At 38.9% G+C, this 20,647-nt stretch overlaps 1 protein-coding gene across 1 annotated transcript; it reads right to left on the bottom strand.

Annotated features, from left to right (window-relative positions):
* Positions 1 to 550: 550 nt before the first annotated feature.
* LOC137100359 (protein NLRC3-like) lies at positions 551 to 20,088 on the bottom strand. The gene is made up of 11 exons (XM_067478167.1): positions 19,616 to 20,088; positions 19,142 to 19,249; positions 18,617 to 18,718; positions 18,231 to 18,309; positions 17,813 to 18,041; positions 15,777 to 17,568; positions 15,506 to 15,679; positions 15,238 to 15,411; positions 4,759 to 4,932; positions 4,571 to 4,617; positions 551 to 2,972 (listed from the first exon to the last, which is right to left on the bottom strand). The coding sequence occupies exons 1-11, from the start codon at positions 19,804 to 19,806 to the stop codon at positions 2,446 to 2,448; spliced, it is 3,597 nt and encodes a 1,198-aa protein (XP_067334268.1). The 5' UTR covers positions 19,807 to 20,088; the 3' UTR covers positions 551 to 2,445.
* Positions 20,089 to 20,647: the final 559 nt, after the last annotated feature.

The following is a 20,647-nucleotide window of genomic DNA, read 5'->3' as shown; positions in this document are numbered from 1 at the left end:
TTATTTTTAAATATTGTTTTCAGTTTCTGATCTCCAGCACACACACACACACACACACACCCACACACACACACATCACAGCAGATTAACAGGAAATAATTAAATGAAACAGGAAATTATTCTTTCTTTCTTACAAATGAACAGAAACATTAAAGACAATAAATGATAAACTAATGTCTTTGCTCTGGAACAAAGTATCAGACCATCAGTCTGTCAATGATTTAACAACATCATAGTGTCACTAATGCAGAGCAGGCTGCAATGAAAATGGTTGTGGTCAGACTCTGATGTTTCCATTAGTACAAACAAGCCTGTAGTTGAATATAGTAGAATAGTCAAATTTCCAGCAGTGAATTTAGGAAGTTTTTGGTCATGATTAGTGTTTCACCTGGTAAAGCAGTAAACTGCAAGTTCATTATCCTGAGCAGTGGCTTCAGCGTCATTGATGTTTGAACTTGAACTGAAGTTTGAGCCAAAATTCAGATCAACTCAAGTTTATTATCGTAGCAAAGAGAAACAGATTATGAATTTGCTCATGCAGACGACACAGTTAATAAAGCACCATTTATAATTTTTAATTTCATAACAAACATGGAGATTATGATGGTGAAATGGTGATGCACCACCTCCTGACTCAAAGCACAGTAAAAGCATTAAATAAAATCCAACATTTGACTCTACATCTGCATAAAATACATGTTTCTTTCTGTGTGGCTGTGTGCTGCTTGTTACATAGCACTAACTGTGTGGACGTCCTTTTGAATGTACTGCAGGTGGCACATGAGGAAGCTCTGCTGGTTTGATGCTGATATTTATCAGCTGATAAATGTTTAGACTGAACAGTCGTGAAGAGCAGACTCCAGGTCGCCATCGTGTCAAACGTTCCTTATATTGGCCTATTTAATTCCATCATAAGATATTTTTAATCAAATACAGTGTTTGGATCAATAAATGCAAATGGTGACAGAAATGGCAAAGAATGTTCTAAAGAAAAAGATGGGGATGGTTTTCTTTGTGCAAGCATTAAGTTTTTCTTCGTACAGAATTTGTCTTTTGCCATGGTTGCTGAGCTCAGAGAGGGAAGTGAAACACTGAAGACCAGATAACAAATAACCTAAAGATCCTATACTTTCACTGAAGAAAGATTATATAAATTATATGCATATGTATTGCAATAGTCAATGTAACAGTGTCTTAATGTGGGTGGAGGTCATTTCTACTGTGGTTTGTGATGTGGTGGTGTCTTACAAAACTGTCCAAGATGGCAGAAGAAACAATACAATTTTCTAACAAAGTTTCCTAATAATTAATAAACTTGATCCTATTATTCACTAATATTGTATTTTCTAAGTTCAGTTGAGAGCAGAATCCACAGCAACAACACATCATTTGTACAATTTGCTTAACAAAGATTATGAAAATAAAATGCATATTGCTACAATTGTTATCAATGTTAACAGTTTTATGTCAAAAGTATATGAACACATTGTGTATTCCAGTAAAAATGTCAAGAAAATCAGCCGTTTCAATTAAAAAACAACTATTTGAAATTTCTAATAAAAAATAGTTTTTTTGAAAATCAGGAAATGTTCTTTGTTGAGTTTGTCAGTCGTGTCTCAGCTCGGTCACTTTTTATTACTGTGGTGGACTTTTGGTGGAGGAATCAGACCAGATGATAAGTATCTATCTATCTAAGTACCTATGACATCTGCATGAATTCCAATGAAGTAGTAGAACAGACATTTCCTGAAGAAAATGCTTGTGATGGCTGAAGCCAAGCTGCTGTTGCTTACAGCCATCGTCACTGTGAGACTGAAAGCACTGAAAAATGTAAAAGTAAAAACAGATGCAAGAAAAATATTTCCCCAAATGCAGATCCATAAATGGCCAGTTGGTGGTGTGGTGGCTACCATCTTGTATGTGAAGCAGTACATCATGATGTAGTGGTGAACCAAGTGTCATTACTATGACATTTACAGTTTCTGAGACACAAATATGAACTCTGCTCCACACTAACCACACAAGTCGAGCGTCCACATCAGAGTTTTCATTATTCTCCTACTTATACCGGAGGCAGGATCACAGTCTGTGCATCCTGCTCATTCTTTTTCTCTTTCTTTGCTGTTAGTGCTGAAGTTCTGTGGAAATGTGATAGATGCAAATATTCTAAGGCCTTAAAACAATGACATTTGTCATGTTCTAATTAGGAAAACATAAAGACTCAGGGTGGACAGTGTGGATGACTTGGTGCAAGAGTGAACATCATCAACACAAACCTGACAGCAACCTAAATGATTGGCAGTAATGAAAGAACCATCCAAATGTTTCTCTTAAGTCCAAGTATCAATGGTGCAGAGTGTGTGTGATGGTGAACAGAGGGAACTTTGATTTCAGCAGCTGATCTTCAGTCAGCACAGTTTTTGTCCACAGGAGACACTCTCACACCTACACACTGCACAGAGACAACGAGGAACTAGGATAGATCAAGAACCCCGGACACAGAGGTTCAGTGAATGTGGTGTTGAAGGTGTGGAGGTGGATCAGTTTGTCAGAGGAGACACTGTAGAAGGACAGAGAGCCAGCAGGACAGTCCACATACACTGCTACTCTGTGAGAGACTGAGAACGAGGAGATGGGTGTTTTTATCTTATTATGGATGACAGAGTAACTATGATCAGAGCAGCTCAGACTCCAGGACTGATCGTTCCATCCAAACAAACAGTCATAACTATTTCCTTTTCTTCTGATTCCTCTGTAACTCACTGATATATAAACTCTTCCTCTCCACTCGACCTCCCAGTAACAGCGACCAGTCACAACATTTCTACACAGCAGCTGAGGACAGAAGTCAAATCTGTCTGGATGATCAGGATATGACTGATCCTCCGTCACACGTGTCACCTTCCTGTTGTTGTCAGACAGTTGTAGTTTTCGGTTTACTGTGTTTGGGTCCAGTTCCAGTTCACAGGCATCTGATGGAGAGAACAAGACACAAACAGCTGCAGTTTATCATCTGTTGAATTATCACCAACTTTACTGACAATGACTGAAAGTAAATCGTTCCAACTTCCATTTCATCTTCAACTGTGAAGAATGTTTGACTCCATTTCAAATGAAATTCAACAATCCAGTTACAACAACAATCCACTTGAGCATCTCACAGAGCAGATAGAATTGCATGTTATGAAATGTATCAATGAAATCCACATCATACACATATTAGACACAAGTCAACTCTGGAACATCTGTTTTCTTCCACTTGAAGTCTATTTTTCTCCTCCTGGTGTTTAGTGAAGCTTCATCTTTAAAGACACGTGTTTCAATGTGTTTTAAAGCTGTTGCAAACTTTTCCTAGTGTCTGTATGTGTTGTCAATAGTATTGATACAATCAATACATGTCTATACTGAATATTTGAAAAAGTTTTAATATACACACAGATCATCGCCAGTGCTTTCACACAAATGACCCAGAACATTCATGTGTCCTCCTCACAGAGCCTGAAGTTAAACCTCCTTCCTTTATAGACCAAATGAACTGCACCCAATCAGCGAGCAGCTAAAAACTCACCTCTTCAGTCTTTGACTGAATCAACTTGGTCTGAATGTGGCTAATGAGGATTCTGTCCTCATGCTCTCCACCACATACTCTGCTACAAGCCACCTTAGCTCCTTCAAAGACCCTGTTTTTACCAATGACAGGGATTCATCTCCAACTTTTAGTGCTCTACACCTTCCTGCTGCACAGAGACAGCATTTCTGAACAGTCTTTTCTGCACCACAAAGTTGTCAGAAGTGGACAAGATCAGGATGGAACCTCCAATAAGGGGATGTGGCCCTGATACCAGATTATCACAATGTCTGGATAAAGGGGCAGAGCACCAAAGCCAAACGTACAGTAAGACATGTCATCATGCAGAACATTAAACTAGACAGACCTGGGAGTGAGCTTTGTTTGATACAAGTCACTATAAAAGAGTCCAAGACATGTGATCTGTGAGCCTTAACTGAGTGGGAGACAATCAGGCTTAAGAGCACAGTTTTCTAACCAAACCAGGAAGAACCAACCTATCAATCTAAGACTAACTTTGAGCTTCCAGCCAGCTGAAGAAAGAAACTATTTCCATTATTTGAATGCTTTGTACAGTAAATCCAGTTTCTGAACACTGATTTATTAAACACACTGAGAAGAAAGTGAGGGGTCCTTGAACACAACTTCCATTGGTCAAACCTGTGAAGTACTAGTTACCGAGCAGCACCTGAATGTAACAAAACTCTTCAGTAACTGTCAAACGACCCAGAAGAAAAAAAGTTCACTTTCTGTTGGCTCCACTGTTAATAAAATGTATTTCTTAGTTTTGTTGGATCACTGTGTTCACTTTGTTGTGTTTGTGGATTTGAAATTGATTGATTGAATTCTAACATCTTTCCAGCCACACTGACAAAATACAGAAGCTAAATCCAGAATTAAACTGTGGAGAAATTCATCTTTGTTCTTCAGTCAAGAAAAGCTTCAAATCTAGTGGAACATGTGCAGCTGTGTTCTCAGGAATCAAACTTAAAACACACTCACACTTCCTCAGACGAGGTTTCAGTCTCTGTGGTCCACCATGGTCCAACCTGGAGACAGAGACAAAGTCAGAATCAGCTTCATCCACCTTCACTCATCTCCACCATTAAACATGAACCAGAGTTCATCGGTTAGTCACAGACACAGAGAAACAGTGTGAGAGCTGCTGTTGTCTGTCCATCTGTCCATACCTGAGAGTGTCCAGTCTCCAGTGTTGATCCTTCAGTCCAGCAGAGAGCAGCTTTGCTCCTGAGTCTCCTGGATGATTGTAGCTCAGGTCCAGCTCTCTCAGATGGGAGGGGTTGGAGCTCAGAGCTGAGGCCAGAGAAGCACAACCTTCCTCTGTGATCAGACAACCTGACAGACTAAACACACACACACACACACACACACACACACGTTTCTATAACAGGACAAGACTTTATTAATTTGCTGGAGACATAACCATAAACTAAATCTAGGCTATAAAATGTCATAATTAGTGGGAGAGCTGTAAGCACAGCTCTCACACTTATGAGATCCTTTTCTTTATTATTAGTGGGAGAGCTGTAAGCACAGCTCTCATTAGTGGGAGAGCTGTAAGCACAGCTCTCACACTTATGAGATCCTTTTCTTTATTATTATTATTATTTCGCCGTTTTTCGGTCACTATCTCCTCCTAGACGGTTTGTCGTAGAAACTTCGTTCCACTTCCTAAACGTAGGTCTCTTTTAGGAGATCTATGCTATTACTTTTCTCATTAATAACTTTTATACTTTTTATTATATTTCACTTTTTATGAACTTTTTTTCCCATAGAAAATGAATGGAAGGCACTTAAAATTTCCCTTCAACTTGCCACTTTTCATCTGCCTCTTGTGTCGTCATACTTTGGAGTAGAAACTTCATTTAAACTTTATACGGGTCTAGTCCCTTTCAACTTTTTCTGGGTGGATCAGCTTCTTTCTATCTTTTATACTTTTTGAATAATCGCAGTTTTACTTTTAGGCAACTTTTGGAGCTTTTTCAACTTTTCCATTAGTGTGTATTGCGGAATGTTGGAGCAGCTAGAGTGGGTGACATCACACGCACTCTAACTTTTCAGCTTCCACTTTTAGGAACTTTTTTCCTTCTTTTCCTTCTTTCCTTCAGTCAACTTTAATCTTACATAAACAAACTATACATCAGAATGTAGGTATTTTTGTCTTCTTTCAGTAAATGTAACTCTCATAGTGACAGGACTGACGGTTCTTTCTCCAAGTGTCCAGAAGCAGAGAGAGTGCCGTCAAAACTCCCATTGGAGCCCATTATAACAGAGGTTCTTAAATTCTAATCAAATCACAAACGGGGGGCTGTTTTAAAATCGCCACCACGCCTTCATTTTATGGAGTATCTTCAAATAAAGTACATCAGTGTGTTCATTGAAGCCTTTTGTCACTCACAGTTTTTGAATTGTTTCGATAGGACTAATACTTTTTCATATTTTGAGCATTTTGCGAGGCATAGTCTCAGCACTTTTCCAGCCTGCCTTTGCATTTGGCTCACATGACTCAGCAGGCAGGCAGCGGGCAGCAGTCATTGTCATGGTAACGGACACAGCTGCATGACGTCATGTAATCAGCCTCAGAGCTGTGTCCACACACTTTACCTGAGTTTTTCTCCCTCAACAGACACAGTGGAGACACACACAGACACACACCCTCACAGACAGGAAATACCCTTTCAAAATAAAAGCCTTTCATAATACTTTATCCACTTTTTAGCATTTAAATGCTAAAATGACTTTGTGGTGAAGTTTCCCTACACACACACCCTCACAGATAGGAAAAACACTTTCAAAATAAAAGCCTTTCATAATATTTTATCCACTTTTTAGCATTTAAATGCTAAAATGACTTTGTGGTGAAGTTTCCCTACACACACACCCTCACAGACAGGAAACACACTTTCAAAATAAAAGCCTTTTATCATTCTTATTTTAATTATTTAGCATTTAAATGCTAAAATGAGTTTGATTTGAAGTCTCCCTACAGTGGACACACAAACTACCACACAGACACAGACAGGAAACACACTTTCAAATTAAAAGCTCTTTTCAACTTTTTTTTTTCAACAGTTTTTCAGCATTAAAATGGTTCCTTCATTTCTAAGTAGTTACTTCTAGCTTTTTTCTTTACACTTTAATAGCAACTTTTTTACTTTGCTTCTTTCTTTGTTTCTTTTAACTTTGGGAATATTAACCTTTTCCTTTGTTTCTTACTACTTCTTTCCACTTTTGTTAATCAAGTTGTTGCTTTTTCACTTCTTCCTTTACACTTTTAATAGCAACTTTTTTACTTTGCTTCTTTCTTTGTTTCTTTTAACTTTGGGAATATTTACCTTTTCCTTTGTTTCTTACTACTTCTTTCCACTTTTGTTAATCAAGTTGTTGCTTTTTCACTTCTTACTTTTTTCTTTACACTTTCAATAGCAACTTTTCATTTTGCTTCTTTTTCTGTTTCTTTACACTTTAAATATCAACTTTTTACTTATTTACTTCCTCCATTGTTACTTTCTACTTTTTTTCTTTTCTGAATTCAACTTTTCCTGGGATTTTGGATTTTTTCCTTTTCTTGTCATCTTCTTCTTTCTCTTTTTGTTTGTATTTATCTCTCTTCAGCGTTTGCGGCTTTGAATGTACAAACGCCTCTGCTCTCAGCAGCTTCTGAGCGGTCGGCCTCTACCGGGCGACTTAACAGCTCTCCCACGTAATTTCCTTGGAAATTGCCTTTTCTAGTTATTATTAGTGGGAGAGCTGTAAGCACAGCTCTCACACTTATGAGATCCTTTTCTTTATTATTATTATTATTTCGCCGTTTTTCGGTCACTATCTCCTCCTAGACGGTTTGTCGTAGAAACTTCGTTCCACTTCCTAAACGTAGGTCTCTTTTAGGAGATCTATGCTATTACTTTTCTCATTAATAACTTTTATACTTTTTATTATATTTCACTTTTTATGAACTTTTTTTCCCATAGAAAATGAATGGAAGGCACTTAAAATTTCCCTTCAACTTGCCACTTTTCATCTGCCTCTTGTGTCGTCATACTTTGGAGTAGAAACTTCATTTAAACTTTATACGGGTCTAGTCCCTTTCAACTTTTTCTGGGTGGATCAGCTTCTTTCTATCTTTTATACTTTTTGAATAATCGCAGTTTTACTTTTAGGCAACTTTTGGAGCTTTTTCAACTTTTCCATTAGTGTGTATTGCGGAATGTTGGAGCAGCTAGAGTGGGTGACATCACACGCACTCTAACTTTTCAGCTTCCACTTTTAGGAACTTTTTTCCTTCTTTTCCTTCTTTCCTTCAGTCAACTTTAATCTTACATAAACAAACTATACATCAGAATGTAGGTATTTTTGTCTTCTTTCAGTAAATGTAACTCTCATAGTGACAGGACTGACGGTTCTTTCTCCAAGTGTCCAGAAGCAGAGAGAGTGCCGTCAAAACTCCCATTGGAGCCCATTATAACAGAGGTTCTTAAATTCTAATCAAATCACAAACGGGGGGCTGTTTTAAAATCGCCACCACGCCTTCATTTTATGGAGTATCTTCAAATAAAGTACATCAGTGTGTTCATTGAAGCCTTTTGTCACTCACAGTTTTTGAATTGTTTCGATAGGACTAATACTTTTTCATATTTTGAGCATTTTGCGAGGCATAGTCTCAGCACTTTTCCAGCCTGCCTTTGCATTTGGCTCACATGACTCAGCAGGCAGGCAGCGGGCAGCAGTCATTGTCATGGTAACGGACACAGCTGCATGACGTCATGTAATCAGCCTCAGAGCTGTGTCCACACACTTTACCTGAGTTTTTCTCCCTCAACAGACACAGTGGAGACACACACAGACACACACCCTCACAGACAGGAAATACCCTTTCAAAATAAAAGCCTTTCATAATACTTTATCCACTTTTTAGCATTTAAATGCTAAAATGACTTTGTGGTGAAGTTTCCCTACACACACACCCTCACAGATAGGAAAAACACTTTCAAAATAAAAGCCTTTCATAATATTTTATCCACTTTTTAGCATTTAAATGCTAAAATGACTTTGTGGTGAAGTTTCCCTACACACACACCCTCACAGACAGGAAACACACTTTCAAAATAAAAGCCTTTTATCATTCTTATTTTAATTATTTAGCATTTAAATGCTAAAATGAGTTTGATTTGAAGTCTCCCTACAGTGGACACACAAACTACCACACAGACACAGACAGGAAACACACTTTCAAATTAAAAGCTCTTTTCAACTTTTTTTTTTCAACAGTTTTTCAGCATTAAAATGGTTCCTTCATTTCTAAGTAGTTACTTCTAGCTTTTTTCTTTACACTTTAATAGCAACTTTTTTACTTTGCTTCTTTTTTTCTTTCTTTTAACTTTGGGAATATTAACCTTTTTTCTTTGTTTCTTACTACTTCTTTCCACTTTTGTTAATCAAGTTGTTGCTTTTTCACTTCTTCCTTTACACTTTTAATAGCAACTTTTTTACTTTGCTTCTTTCTTTGTTTCTTTTAACTTTGGGAATATTAACCTTTTCCTTTGTTTCTTACTACTTCTTTCCACTTTTGTTAATCAAGTTGTTGCTTTTTCACTTCTTACTTTTTTCTTTACACTTTCAATAGCAACTTTTTACTTTGCTTCTTTTTCTGTTTCTTTACACTTTAAATATCACCTTTTTAGCTATTTACTTCCATTGTTACTTTCTACTTTTTTTCTTTTCTGAATTCAACTTTTCTTGGTATTTTGGATTTTTTCTTTTATTGTCATCTTCTTTCTTTCTCTTTTTGTTTGTATTTATCTCTCTTCAGCGTTTGCGGCTTTGAACGTGCAAACGCCTCTGCTCTCAGCAGCTTCTGAGCGGTCGGCCTCTACCGGGCGACTTAACAGCTCTCCCACGTAATTTCCTTGGAAATTGCCTTTTCTAGTTATTATTATTATTTTTATTTCGCCGTTTTTCGGTCACTATCTCCTCCTAGACGGTTTGTCGTAGAAACTCCGTTCCACTTCCTAATCGTAGGTCTCTTTTAGGACATGTGGGCTATTACTTTTCTCATTAATAACTTTTATACTTTTTATTATATTTCACTTTTTATCAACTTTTCTTCCCATTGAAAATGAATGGAAGCCACTTAAAACTTCCCTTCAACTTGCCACTTTTCATCTGCCTCTTGTGTCGTCATACTTTGGAGTAGAAACTTCATTTAAAGTTTATACGGGTCTAGTCCCTTTCAACTTTTTCTGTGTTGATCAGCTTCTTTGTATCTTTTATACTTTTTGAATAATCGCAGTTTTAGTTTTAGGCAACTTTTGGAGCTTTTTCAACTTTTCCATTAGTGTGTATTGCGGAATGTTGGAGCAGCTAGAGTGGGTGACATCACACGCACTCTAACTTTTCAGCTTCCACTTTTAGCAACTTTTTTCCTTCTTTTCCTTCTTTCCTTCAGTCAACTTTAATCTTACATAAACAAACTATACATCAGAATGTAGGTATTTTTGTCTTCTTTCAGTAAATGTAACTCTCATAGTGACAGGACTGACGGTTCTTTCACCAAGTGTCCAGAAGCAGAGAGAGTGCCGTCTGAAACTCCCATTGGAGCCCATTATAACAGAGGTTCTTAAATTCTAATCAAATCACAAACGGGGGGCTGTTTTAAAATCGCCACCACGCCTTCATTTTATGGAGTATCTTCAAATAAAGTACATCAGTGTGTTCATTGAAGCCTTTTGTCACTCACAGTTTTTGGATTGTTTCGATAGGACTAATACCTTTTCATATTTTGAGCATTTTGCGAGGCATAGTCTCAGCACTTTTCCAGCCTGCCTTTGCATTTGGCTCACATGACTCAGCAGGCAGGCAGCGGTCATTGTCATGGTAACGGACACAGCTGCATGAGATCATGTGATCAGCCTCAGAGCTGTGTCCACACACTTTACCTGAGTTTTTCTCCCTCAACATACACAGTGGAGACAGACACACACACACACCCTCAAAGACAGGAAACACTTTCAAAATAAAAGCCTTTCATAATATTTTATCCACTTTTTAGCATTTAAATGCTAAAATGACTTTGTGGTGAAGTTTCCCTACACACACACCCTCACAGACAGGAAACACACTTTCAAAACAAAAGCCTTTTATCATTCTTATTTTAATTATTTAGCATTTAAATGCTAAAATGAGTTTGTTTTGAAGTCTCCCTACAGTGGACACACAAACTACCACACAGACACAGACAGGAAACACACTTTCAAATTAAAAGCTCTTTTCAACTTTTTTTTTTTTCAACAGTTTTTCAGCATTAAAATGGTTCCTTCATTTCTAAGTAGTTACTTCTAGCTTTTTTCTTTACACTTTAATAGCAACTTTTTTACTTTGCTTCTTTTTTTGTTTCTTTTAACTTTGGGAATATTTACCTTTTCCTTTGTTTCTTACTACTTCTTTCCACTTTTGTTAATCAAGTTGTTGCTTTTTCACTTCTTCCTTTACACTTTTAATAGCAACTTTTTTACTTTGCTTCTTTCTTTGTTTCTTTTAACTTTGGGAATATTTACCTTTTCCTTTGTTTCTTACTACTTCTTTCCACTTTTGTTAATCAAGTTGTTGCTTTTTCACTTCTTACTTTTTTCTTTACACTTTCAATAGCAACTTTTCATTTTGCTTCTTTTTCTGTTTCTTTACACTTTAAATATCAACTTTTTACTTATTTACTTCCTCCATTGTTACTTTCTACTTTTTTTCTTTTCTGAATTCAACTTTTCCTGGGATTTTGGATTTTTTCCTTTTCTTGTCATCTTCTTCTTTCTCTTTTTGTTTGTATTTATCTCTCTTCAGCGTTTGCGGCTTTGAATGTACAAACGCCTCTGCTCTCAGCAGCTTCTGAGCGGTCGGCCTCTACCGGGCGACTTAACAGCTCTCCCACGTAATTTCCTTGGAAATTGCCTTTTCTAGTTTAAATTAATGCTCCACCTTTTTACCAACTAAACAGCCAACTGTACAAACTAGAATTAAGGTGGATCGTGGAACCAAGTCAGGTTGTGGACCTGCTCTTTGCCTTTGCAAGGACACTGGAGAGGTCAGAGGAGTTTGCTACACAAGTGAAAACATATTTTCCTGCTTATGATCTGCAGAATCTCCTGTGTGTTATAGTAACTAATGTTCATCATTTGTTCCTTTCATTTCTGGCAATAAAACAATGACATTGCAGCCTTGTAGTTAGTGTGAAGTAAACGCTCTGCATTAGTTCATCTGTGTACACTTCAATTATTGATATTTTATCGGTTGTGGGGATTATTTTATATTATTTATATCATCATGAGATGATCAAATTCAGTGTCTTGGAGCAATGATGGTTTGATGTTAGATTGACTATTCTCTGGATTAGGTGCCAAGTCTGATTGAACCTGTTGGGCTCCTCGTGCGGTAAGCGTATTAGTACAGATAAAGTCATTATAGTGGGTGACTTTAACATTCATGTAGATGCTGACAGTAACTGCCTGAGCACTGCGTTTAATTCTTTATTAGATTCAATTGGTTTTTCCCAAAATGTAAATAAACCCACTCACTGTTTTAGTCACACGTTAGACCTTGTCCTTACGTATGGAATTGAAACGGATAATTTAACAATATGTCCTCACAACTCTCTTCTGTCTGACCATTTTTTAATAACATTTGAATTTACAATAACGGACTATACAGCAGTTAGGGAAAAATTCCAACATAGCAGATGCTTACATGAAAAAGCTGTCAACAAATTTAAAGAAATTATTTCTTCATCATTTGCTTCACCATATGTTAATACAATGGAAAGTAGTCTCCTTAATGTTACTCCTGCACAAGTAGATTATCTTGTTGACAATTCTGCAGCCTCACTACGTACAATACTCGATAGTGTTGCCCCTCTGAAAAAGAAGGCAGTAAACCAGAAGAGGCGATCTCCATGGTATAGTTCACAAACACGCAATTTAAAACAGAAAACACGAAAGTTAGAAAGGAAGTGTTCCAGAAATTTAGAAGAATCTCATTTAGCCTGGAAAAATAGTTTAAAAATGTACAAAAAAGCTCCGTGATGCCAGAACAGCATATTATTCATCATTAATAGAAGAAAACAAGAACAACCCCCGGTTTCTGTTCAGCACTGTAGCCAGGCTGACTAAGAGCCATAGTTCTGTTGAGCCTAGTTTTCCCTTAAATCTGAGCAGCAATGACTTCATGACTTTCTTTATGAATAAAATTGTAGATATTACAGAAAGAATTCACCAGATCCTCCCCCCAAAAATTACAGATAGATCTTCATGTACAGCAGTGCTAGAATCATCGATAAGGCTTCAATCCCTGTTAGACTGCTTTTTACCCATAGATCACTCTGAGCTAACTTCAATTATTACCTCATCTAAACCAACAACCTGTCTGCTAGACCCTATTCCAACTAAGCTGCTCAAGGAAGCTTTACCCTTAATAGATACGTTCATATTAGATATCATCAATCTATCTTTAGAAACAGGCTATGTACCACAGGCCTATAAGGTAGCTGTAATTAAACCATTACTTAAAAAACCCTGTCTTGACCCAGGTGTTTTAGCCAATTACAGACCAATATCTAATCTCCCCTTTATTTCTAAAATAATTGAAAAAGTAGTCGCAAAACAATTATGTGATCACCTTCATAGGAATAATTTGTATGAAGACTTTCAGTCAGGATTTAGAGTTCATCATAGTACAGAAACAGCACTGGTCAAAGTCACCAACAATTTTCTCATGGCCTCAGATACTGGACTCATCTCTATACTTGTTCTGTTAGATCTTAGTGCTGCATTTGATACCATTGATCATAACATTTTATTACAGAGACTGGAACATGAAATTGGAATTACAGGAACTGCACTAGGTTGGTTTAAATCTTATCTATCTGATAGATTCCAATGTGTTAATGTTAATGATGAATCCTCCATGCACACAAAGGTTAGCTATGGAGTTCCACAAGGCTCTGTGTTAGGACCAATACTTTTTACTTTATATATGTCTCCTTTAGGCAACATTATTAGAAAACATTCCATAAATTTCCACTGTTATGCTGATGATACCCAGCTATATTTATCTATGGAACCAGATGAAAATAATCAGTTAATAAAGCTTCAAGCCTACAAGACATAAAGGCCTGGATGTCCCACAGTTTTTTACTTTTAAACTCAGACAAAACTGAATGACGTCATAGTATTTGCGCCCAAAAATCTCAGAGATATGATGTCCAACCATATTGTTACACTAGATGGCATAAGTCTGGCCTCCAGTACTACTGCAAGGAACCCTGGAGTTATTTTTGATCAGGATCTGTCCTTTAACTCACATATAAAACAAATCTCTAGAACAGCCTTCTTCCACCTACAGAACATTGCCAAAATTAGGAGCATCCTGTCTCAAAGTGATGCCGAAAAACTGGTCCATGCATTTGTTACCTCTAGGTTGGACTACTGTAATTCCCTATTTTCAGGATGCCCCAGTAACTCCCTAAAGAGCCTGCAATTAATCCAAAATGCTGCAGCAAGAGTGCTGACTGGAACTAGCAAGAGAGATCATATTTCACCTTCACTAGCTTCTCTCCATTGGCTTCCCATTAAATCTAGAATAGAATTTAAACCCTTCTTCTTACATATAAAGCTCTGAATGGTCAGGCTCCATCATATATAGAAGACCTCATAGCACCATATCATCCCAGTAGACCACTTCGCTCTCAGAATGCAGGCCTACTTGTGGTTCCCAGAATTTCCAAAGGTAGAATGGGAGGCAGAGCCTTTAGCTATCAAGCTCCTCTCCTGTGGAACCAGCTCCAAGTTCAGATTCGGGAAGCAGACACACTCTCTACTTTTAAGTCTAGGCTTAAAACCTTCCTTTTTAATAAAGCATATAGTTAGTTATAGTTATGCTGCCATAGGCTTAGACTGCTGGGGGACCCACCCCCCAATGCACTGAGCTCCTTTCCTCCTCTTGACCATCTCTCCTCTCCTCTCACCCCGCAATTGTCACCACTGTATGTCATTAACTCTGTGTGTTCTCTCCCGTAGTTGTCTTTGTCCTCCTCTGTCCCTTTCTCTCTGTCCCTTTCTGCAGGTGTCCCCTGGCTTTGAAGCTGTGTGTCTTCCAGCGTGCAGCTACTGGTCCTACCAATCTGCCCGATGTTTTGTTGTTGCTTTTTGTTGCTCTGTTCTTTTCTCTCTCCACTTTCCACTCACCCCAACCGGTCGAGGCAGATGGCCGTCCACCCTGAGCCTGGTTCTGCTGGAGGTTTCTTCCGTTAAAGGAAGTTTTTCCTCTCCACTGTTGCCTATAGCTTGCTCCAGGGGGAATTGTTGGGTTCTCTCTATACATCTTTATAATCTTGACTTTATTCTGTAAAGTGCCCTGAGATGACTTTGTTGTGAATTGGTGCTATATAAATAAAGTTGAATTGAAATTGAATTGAATTTTATTTATTCTTCAGATCAAACATGTTGAAGTCCAACTGAATATAGTTTAGCAACTTTACTCAATCAGTTTTTTATAAACAAGTCAAGTTTCTGTGGTTAGAACAAAGCTAACAATCTGCTGAGTCACTAAACCTCTTCATCAGGATAGTTTGTCAAATGAATGTTTACAAAAATCTGAATCTTGACCTGAGAGTTTCCAGTCTGCAGTGATGTTGCTTCAGTCCAGCACACAGCAGCTTCACTCCTGAATCCTGCAGGTCATTGTTACTCAGGTCCAGTTCTCTCAGACTAGAGGACTGGGAGCTGAGAACTGAGGACAGAGCTTCACAACTTATCTCTGAGAGTTTACAGTCACTCAGCCTGAAATAGATTTTTAGTCAGTTAAAACAAAGTTCAGATATAGAAACACAAACAATTGAATGTGTAAACTTGAAAAAAATAGCTGTTAAGTGACCTGAGAGTTTCCAGTCTACAGTGATGTTGCTTCAGTTCATCACACAACAGCTTTAATCCTGAATCCTGCAGGTCATTGTTACTCAGGTCCAGTTCTCTCAGACTAGAGGACTGGGAGCTGAGAACTGAGGACAGAGCTTCACAGCTTCTCTCTGAGAGGTTACAGCCACTCAGTCTAAAAATTATCCAGTAAAACAAACAAGTTACAAACATTAGTTTTCTGTCATGCCAACAACAATCCACTTAATCTGAAATAGTCTATGTGCACATACAGAGCTTTGTTGGAGGCTTTGACCACTGGCAGCAGCCTCAGAAGAGCCTCCTCTGAAGCAGAGTAGTTCTTCAGTTCAAACATGTCCAGATCTTTTTCTGATGACAGTAAGATGAAGACCAGAGCTGACCACTGAGCAGGAGACAGTTTATCTGTGGAGAGACGTCCTGATCTCAGGGACTGTTGGATCTCCTCCACTAGAGAACCATCATTCAGTTCATTCAGACAGTGGAACAGGTTGATGCTTTTCTCTGCAGACAGATTCTCACTGATCTTCTCCTTGATGTACTGGACTGTTTCCTGATTGGTCTGTGATCCACTTCCTGTCTGGGTCAGCAGGCCTCGTAGGAGAGTCTGATTGTTCAGCACTGAAAACCCAACGAGGAAGCGGAGGAACAAGTCCAGGTGTCCATTTGGACTTTGTAAAGCCTTGTCCACAGCAGTCTGGTAGAGATCTTTTAGTTTATGTTTGTCTTTTTTAGATGAGTTAGATGTTGATTCTGACAACAGATTGATTCCAGAGTTGCTGAATGTCAGATGGACATGAAGAGCAGCCAGAAACTCCTGCACACTCAGATGGACGAAGCAGAACACCTTGTCCTGGTACAGTCCTCTCTCCTCTTTAAAGATCTGTGTGAACACTCCTGAGTACACTGAGGCTGCTCTGATATTGATGTCACACTCTGTCAGGTCTGATTCATAAAAGATCAGGTTTCCTTTCTGCAGCTGCTCAAAAGCCAGTTTTCCCAGAGACTCAATCATCTTCCAGCTCTCTGGACTCCAGGGTGGATCTGTCTCAGCTCCTCCATCATACTTGATGTTCTTCAGTTTGGACTGAACCACCAGGAAGTGGATGTACATCTCAGTCAGGGTCTTGGGCAGCTCTTCTTCATCTCTGGTTTTCAACAAATCCTCCAGAACTGTAGCAGTGATCCAGCAGAAGACTGGGATGTGGCACATGATGTGGAGGCTTCGTGATGTCTTGATGTGGGAGATGATTCTGCTGGCCTGCTCCTCATCTCTGAATCTCTTCCTGAAGTACTCCTCCTTCTGTGGGTCAGTGAACCCTCTGACCTCTGTCACCATATCAACACACTCAGGAGGGATCTGATTGGCTGCTGCAGGTCGAGTGGTTATCCAGAGGCGAGCAGAGGGAAGCAGGTTCCCCCTGATAAGGTTTGTCAGCAGCACATCCACTGAGGTGGACTCAGTAACATCAGTCAGGATCTCATTGTTGTGGAAGTCCAGAGGAAGTCGACACTCATCCAGACCGTCAAAGATGAACACAACCTGGAACTCTTCAAACCTGCTGATTCCTGCTTCTTTGGTTTCAGGAAAGAACTGGTGAACAAGTTCCACCAAACTGAACTTTTTCTCTTTCAGCACATTCAGCTCTCTGAAAGTCAATGGAAATGTGAACTGTATGTCCTGGTTGGCTTTGTCTTCAGCCCAGTCCAGAGTGAACTTCTGTGTTAAGACTGTTTTCCCAATTCCAGCCACTCCCTTTGTCATCACTGTTCTGATTGGTTCATCTCTTCCAGGTGAGGCTTTAAAGATGTCTTCTTGTCTGATTGTTGTTTCTGGTCTGTCTGGTTTCCTGGATGCTGTTTCAATCTGTCTGACCTCATGTTCATCATTGACCTCTCCAGTCCCTCCCTCTGTGATGTAGAGCTCTGTGTAGATCTGATTCAGAAGGGTTGGGTTTCCTGCTTTAGCGATCCCCTCAAACAGACACTGGAACTTCTTCTTCAGTTTAGACTTGAGTTTGCGTCGACATAAAGGGGCATGAAATCCTAAATGAACAAAGAAGAAATGAAATCCGTGAGTGGATCCTAAAAAATTTAGAGAATCTGGACATTTAAGTGTCTGTAGAGTTTTTCTTCCTCCATCAGTTTTATCATCAGTGGAGGACAAACAGCCTCTGATCTGATACAGATGTGTGCAGCATATTTACAGCAGAGTTTGGAAATGGAAACCTCTCTCCTGCTGTTTCTATTTCCTCTTTCCATCATGTTAAATCTGTTCAAATCCTCTTACTGCTCTGCAGACAGTCAGCCAGCTCCTCCTGCTTCATTCTCCTCAGGAAGTTTGCTGTGATCTTCACAAATGACTCTCTGCTGCTCCTCCTCCGCTCTTCATCCTCACTGTCCAACACCTCCTCATCCTCCCTCTGACTATCTGAGCATTCTGGGTAATCTGGTCTCAGGACCCTCTGGATCTCCTTCAGCTGGTTCTTCACAAAAGTGACAATGTTGTCCTCCAGCAGCTGGAACAGAATGAGAAGTGAACATTTCATTTAAACTGGTAGAAGACAACATGTGATTCATCTGTCAGTCTGAAGACCTGCTGGTCTGAACACAGCAGCATGGACTCTGTTAGGACCTGAATGGTTGTTGAACATTCAGTCTGGGTTTTATGTAGTTCATAGTCAAAGTGTGATTGGACATGTACAGACCATAAATATGGAGTCAAGGTCTGGTTGATGCTGCTGGGCAAACTGATCACTGTGAACCTCTGAGCTGAGCTGCTCAACTCTGTGGAGAAAATAGAAACTTTAAGGAAATGTAATGACTCATAAACAAAGTGAGTAAAAATTAAGTGTTTATGTGGACACCTGGTGAACACCTTCACTTCAGGAGAAATGGGAAACACTGAGTAAAAGTTACAGTACAGTGGCTGAATGTGGACAGATTGTAGAGTCATTACTCTTCAAATATTAACCAATTTTCCTTATAAACCCTCTGATGGAGGTGGAATTTGAAGGACAAATCAGCTTCTATGTTTGCTGTACAGGTGAGTTGCATGGACTTTAAGCATCAAGATACTGTTTTAAATTCTTACCTTTGATCAGCAGGTTGTTCATCTTTAAAGTTAATGCCTTTACCCATAGACCGGTCACTCTTCATAGACACATGGCTGTGTTTTGGTCTCTGCTTCTTCATCCTGATACAAATAGTAACAGAATATTGTGAAGCTAAAAAACAGGCAATTCGAAAAACTCTCAATTGCAGTTTTCCTGTTTTCAGTATGTTGCTGACACTTGACTCCAGACAAACTGTAGATGATGTGAACTGTGATAATAATTGAATTTTTTATCATCGTCTATACATTGCAGATATTATATGACACCAATAAGACACTGGATAAAGTCTAAGTCTTCAGTTCACTAAAGCAAACATGTACATTGTCCTGTCAGGGTTTTGTCTAAACTCTGGTCACAACAACAACTGTGGAGTTGACTGTGACAGAGATCAGCAGCTACCAAAGCAAGAAGTTCAGTTCTACTCAGACTGTGAAGCTCTGGACAAAGAAATGACTTCTCTTCTCAGATGAATCAGAAAATAAAACTCAGTTTTTATTTCTTACCTTCCATGAGCAGGTTGTTCATCTTTAAAGTGAAAAAGTTGACTCATAGAGTCACTTTTCATAGAGACCCAGCTAGGTTCAGCAGAGTCAGGTCTCTGCTTCTTCATCCTGATCCAAACAAACAAGAGACAAATGAAAAGTAGTTTGAAGCTGAAAGCAGATGAATTGTGAGCAGACTGTCAGCAGCTGAAATGTTAGAAGCAGATAGAAAGTCAGTAAGAAGACAGTGGATGAGGAAACGTTCTCCTGTTCATCCACATGGAATCTGATGAAAGATGCTGTCTCATCTTAGTTGGTTAGTGGACTAATCAGTGGTTGGCTCTTTGTTAACTAAGACAGTTAGTAGTTCATGATTAGTTCTTCTAAGCTGTTATTGAGGAGCTGAGTGGAAGATGTGACAGTGAGTGGGAATAATGATGGTGGACTGATTTGACATGGACAAGAGTCATGGACAGTTAGAGATCCTCATCTCACCTCTGGTCTTTGGTCTGGCTCTCATGTCCCCCACACAGAGTGGTTTTAGAGGGAGGGACTCCCTCCTCTCTGTCCTCACACTGATTCATAGCAGAGTCCACACCTGCTGGAGAGTTAACCAAATTAACCATAGTTATGAGAGAGGGTAGAAACTGTGCTTGTATCTGTTGGATCTGCTTCATCGATTTCATAGACAGAAGACACTGAACTCTGTATAGAGGGGCTTGAGCTGTCAGACAGGATGGACTGGACTTTGTTTAGTAGCTGGTTTGTATGAAGCTCTGACAGGCTGTTGATGATTTTACTTCTGACTTTAACATCCTGTTTGAGACCACAGCACTATGATGAGCTCCTATAACAACCAGGAGACTTCACATGGACGACAAATCCAGACATTTGACAGGCTGCTGCACAGAGAACCAGCTGCTGCTCCATGTCAGCAAAACTAAAGTTTTATTCCCATCTGTCTATTCCTGCACAGAATGTAAAAAACAAGTAATCAAAGTTTACAACGTAATAATCCACCATTGTTTTATGTGATAAAAATGCTGAGAACATAATGAGCTGAAGTGGATTCAGTCTTTTGTCTTCTTCACAGTAAATGACATCATTTTGAGTCCAGACAAAAACAAACTCACTTAAGATTCAATTCCATTCAGTTTATTCTGGTTTTTATTAGATCAAACTGTTCTTTTAATGTTTTTTTTTTTCATTTTGTATCATTTCAGCTCCACATTAATCATTAACTGTCTGTTTCTCCCAGTTCTCACTAACAACCTGAGGAACTTTGGACAAAACAACCTTAGTCCAGATGAACCAGCGTTACCACCTGGACAACGGTTTTCCTGAATTAACTTGTTTAACAACCACACGGACTTTATCAAGACTGTTCAGACTAAACATGACACCGTTGTTCTTTGTAGATTCAGACCGAAAATTCTTTCTGAACATCAAACTACAGGTTTCCACAGAAGAGAGAAAACGTACTCACAGACACTCTCACCGTCCTCCACTCCCAGCATGCACTGAGAC

The sequence above is a fragment of the Channa argus genome, chromosome 1 (assembly GCF_033026475.1).
Source record: "Channa argus isolate prfri chromosome 1, Channa argus male v1.0, whole genome shotgun sequence".
Lineage (NCBI taxonomy): Eukaryota > Metazoa > Chordata > Actinopteri > Anabantiformes > Channidae > Channa > Channa argus.
This window is presented reverse-complemented; position numbering and strand designations above follow the sequence as displayed.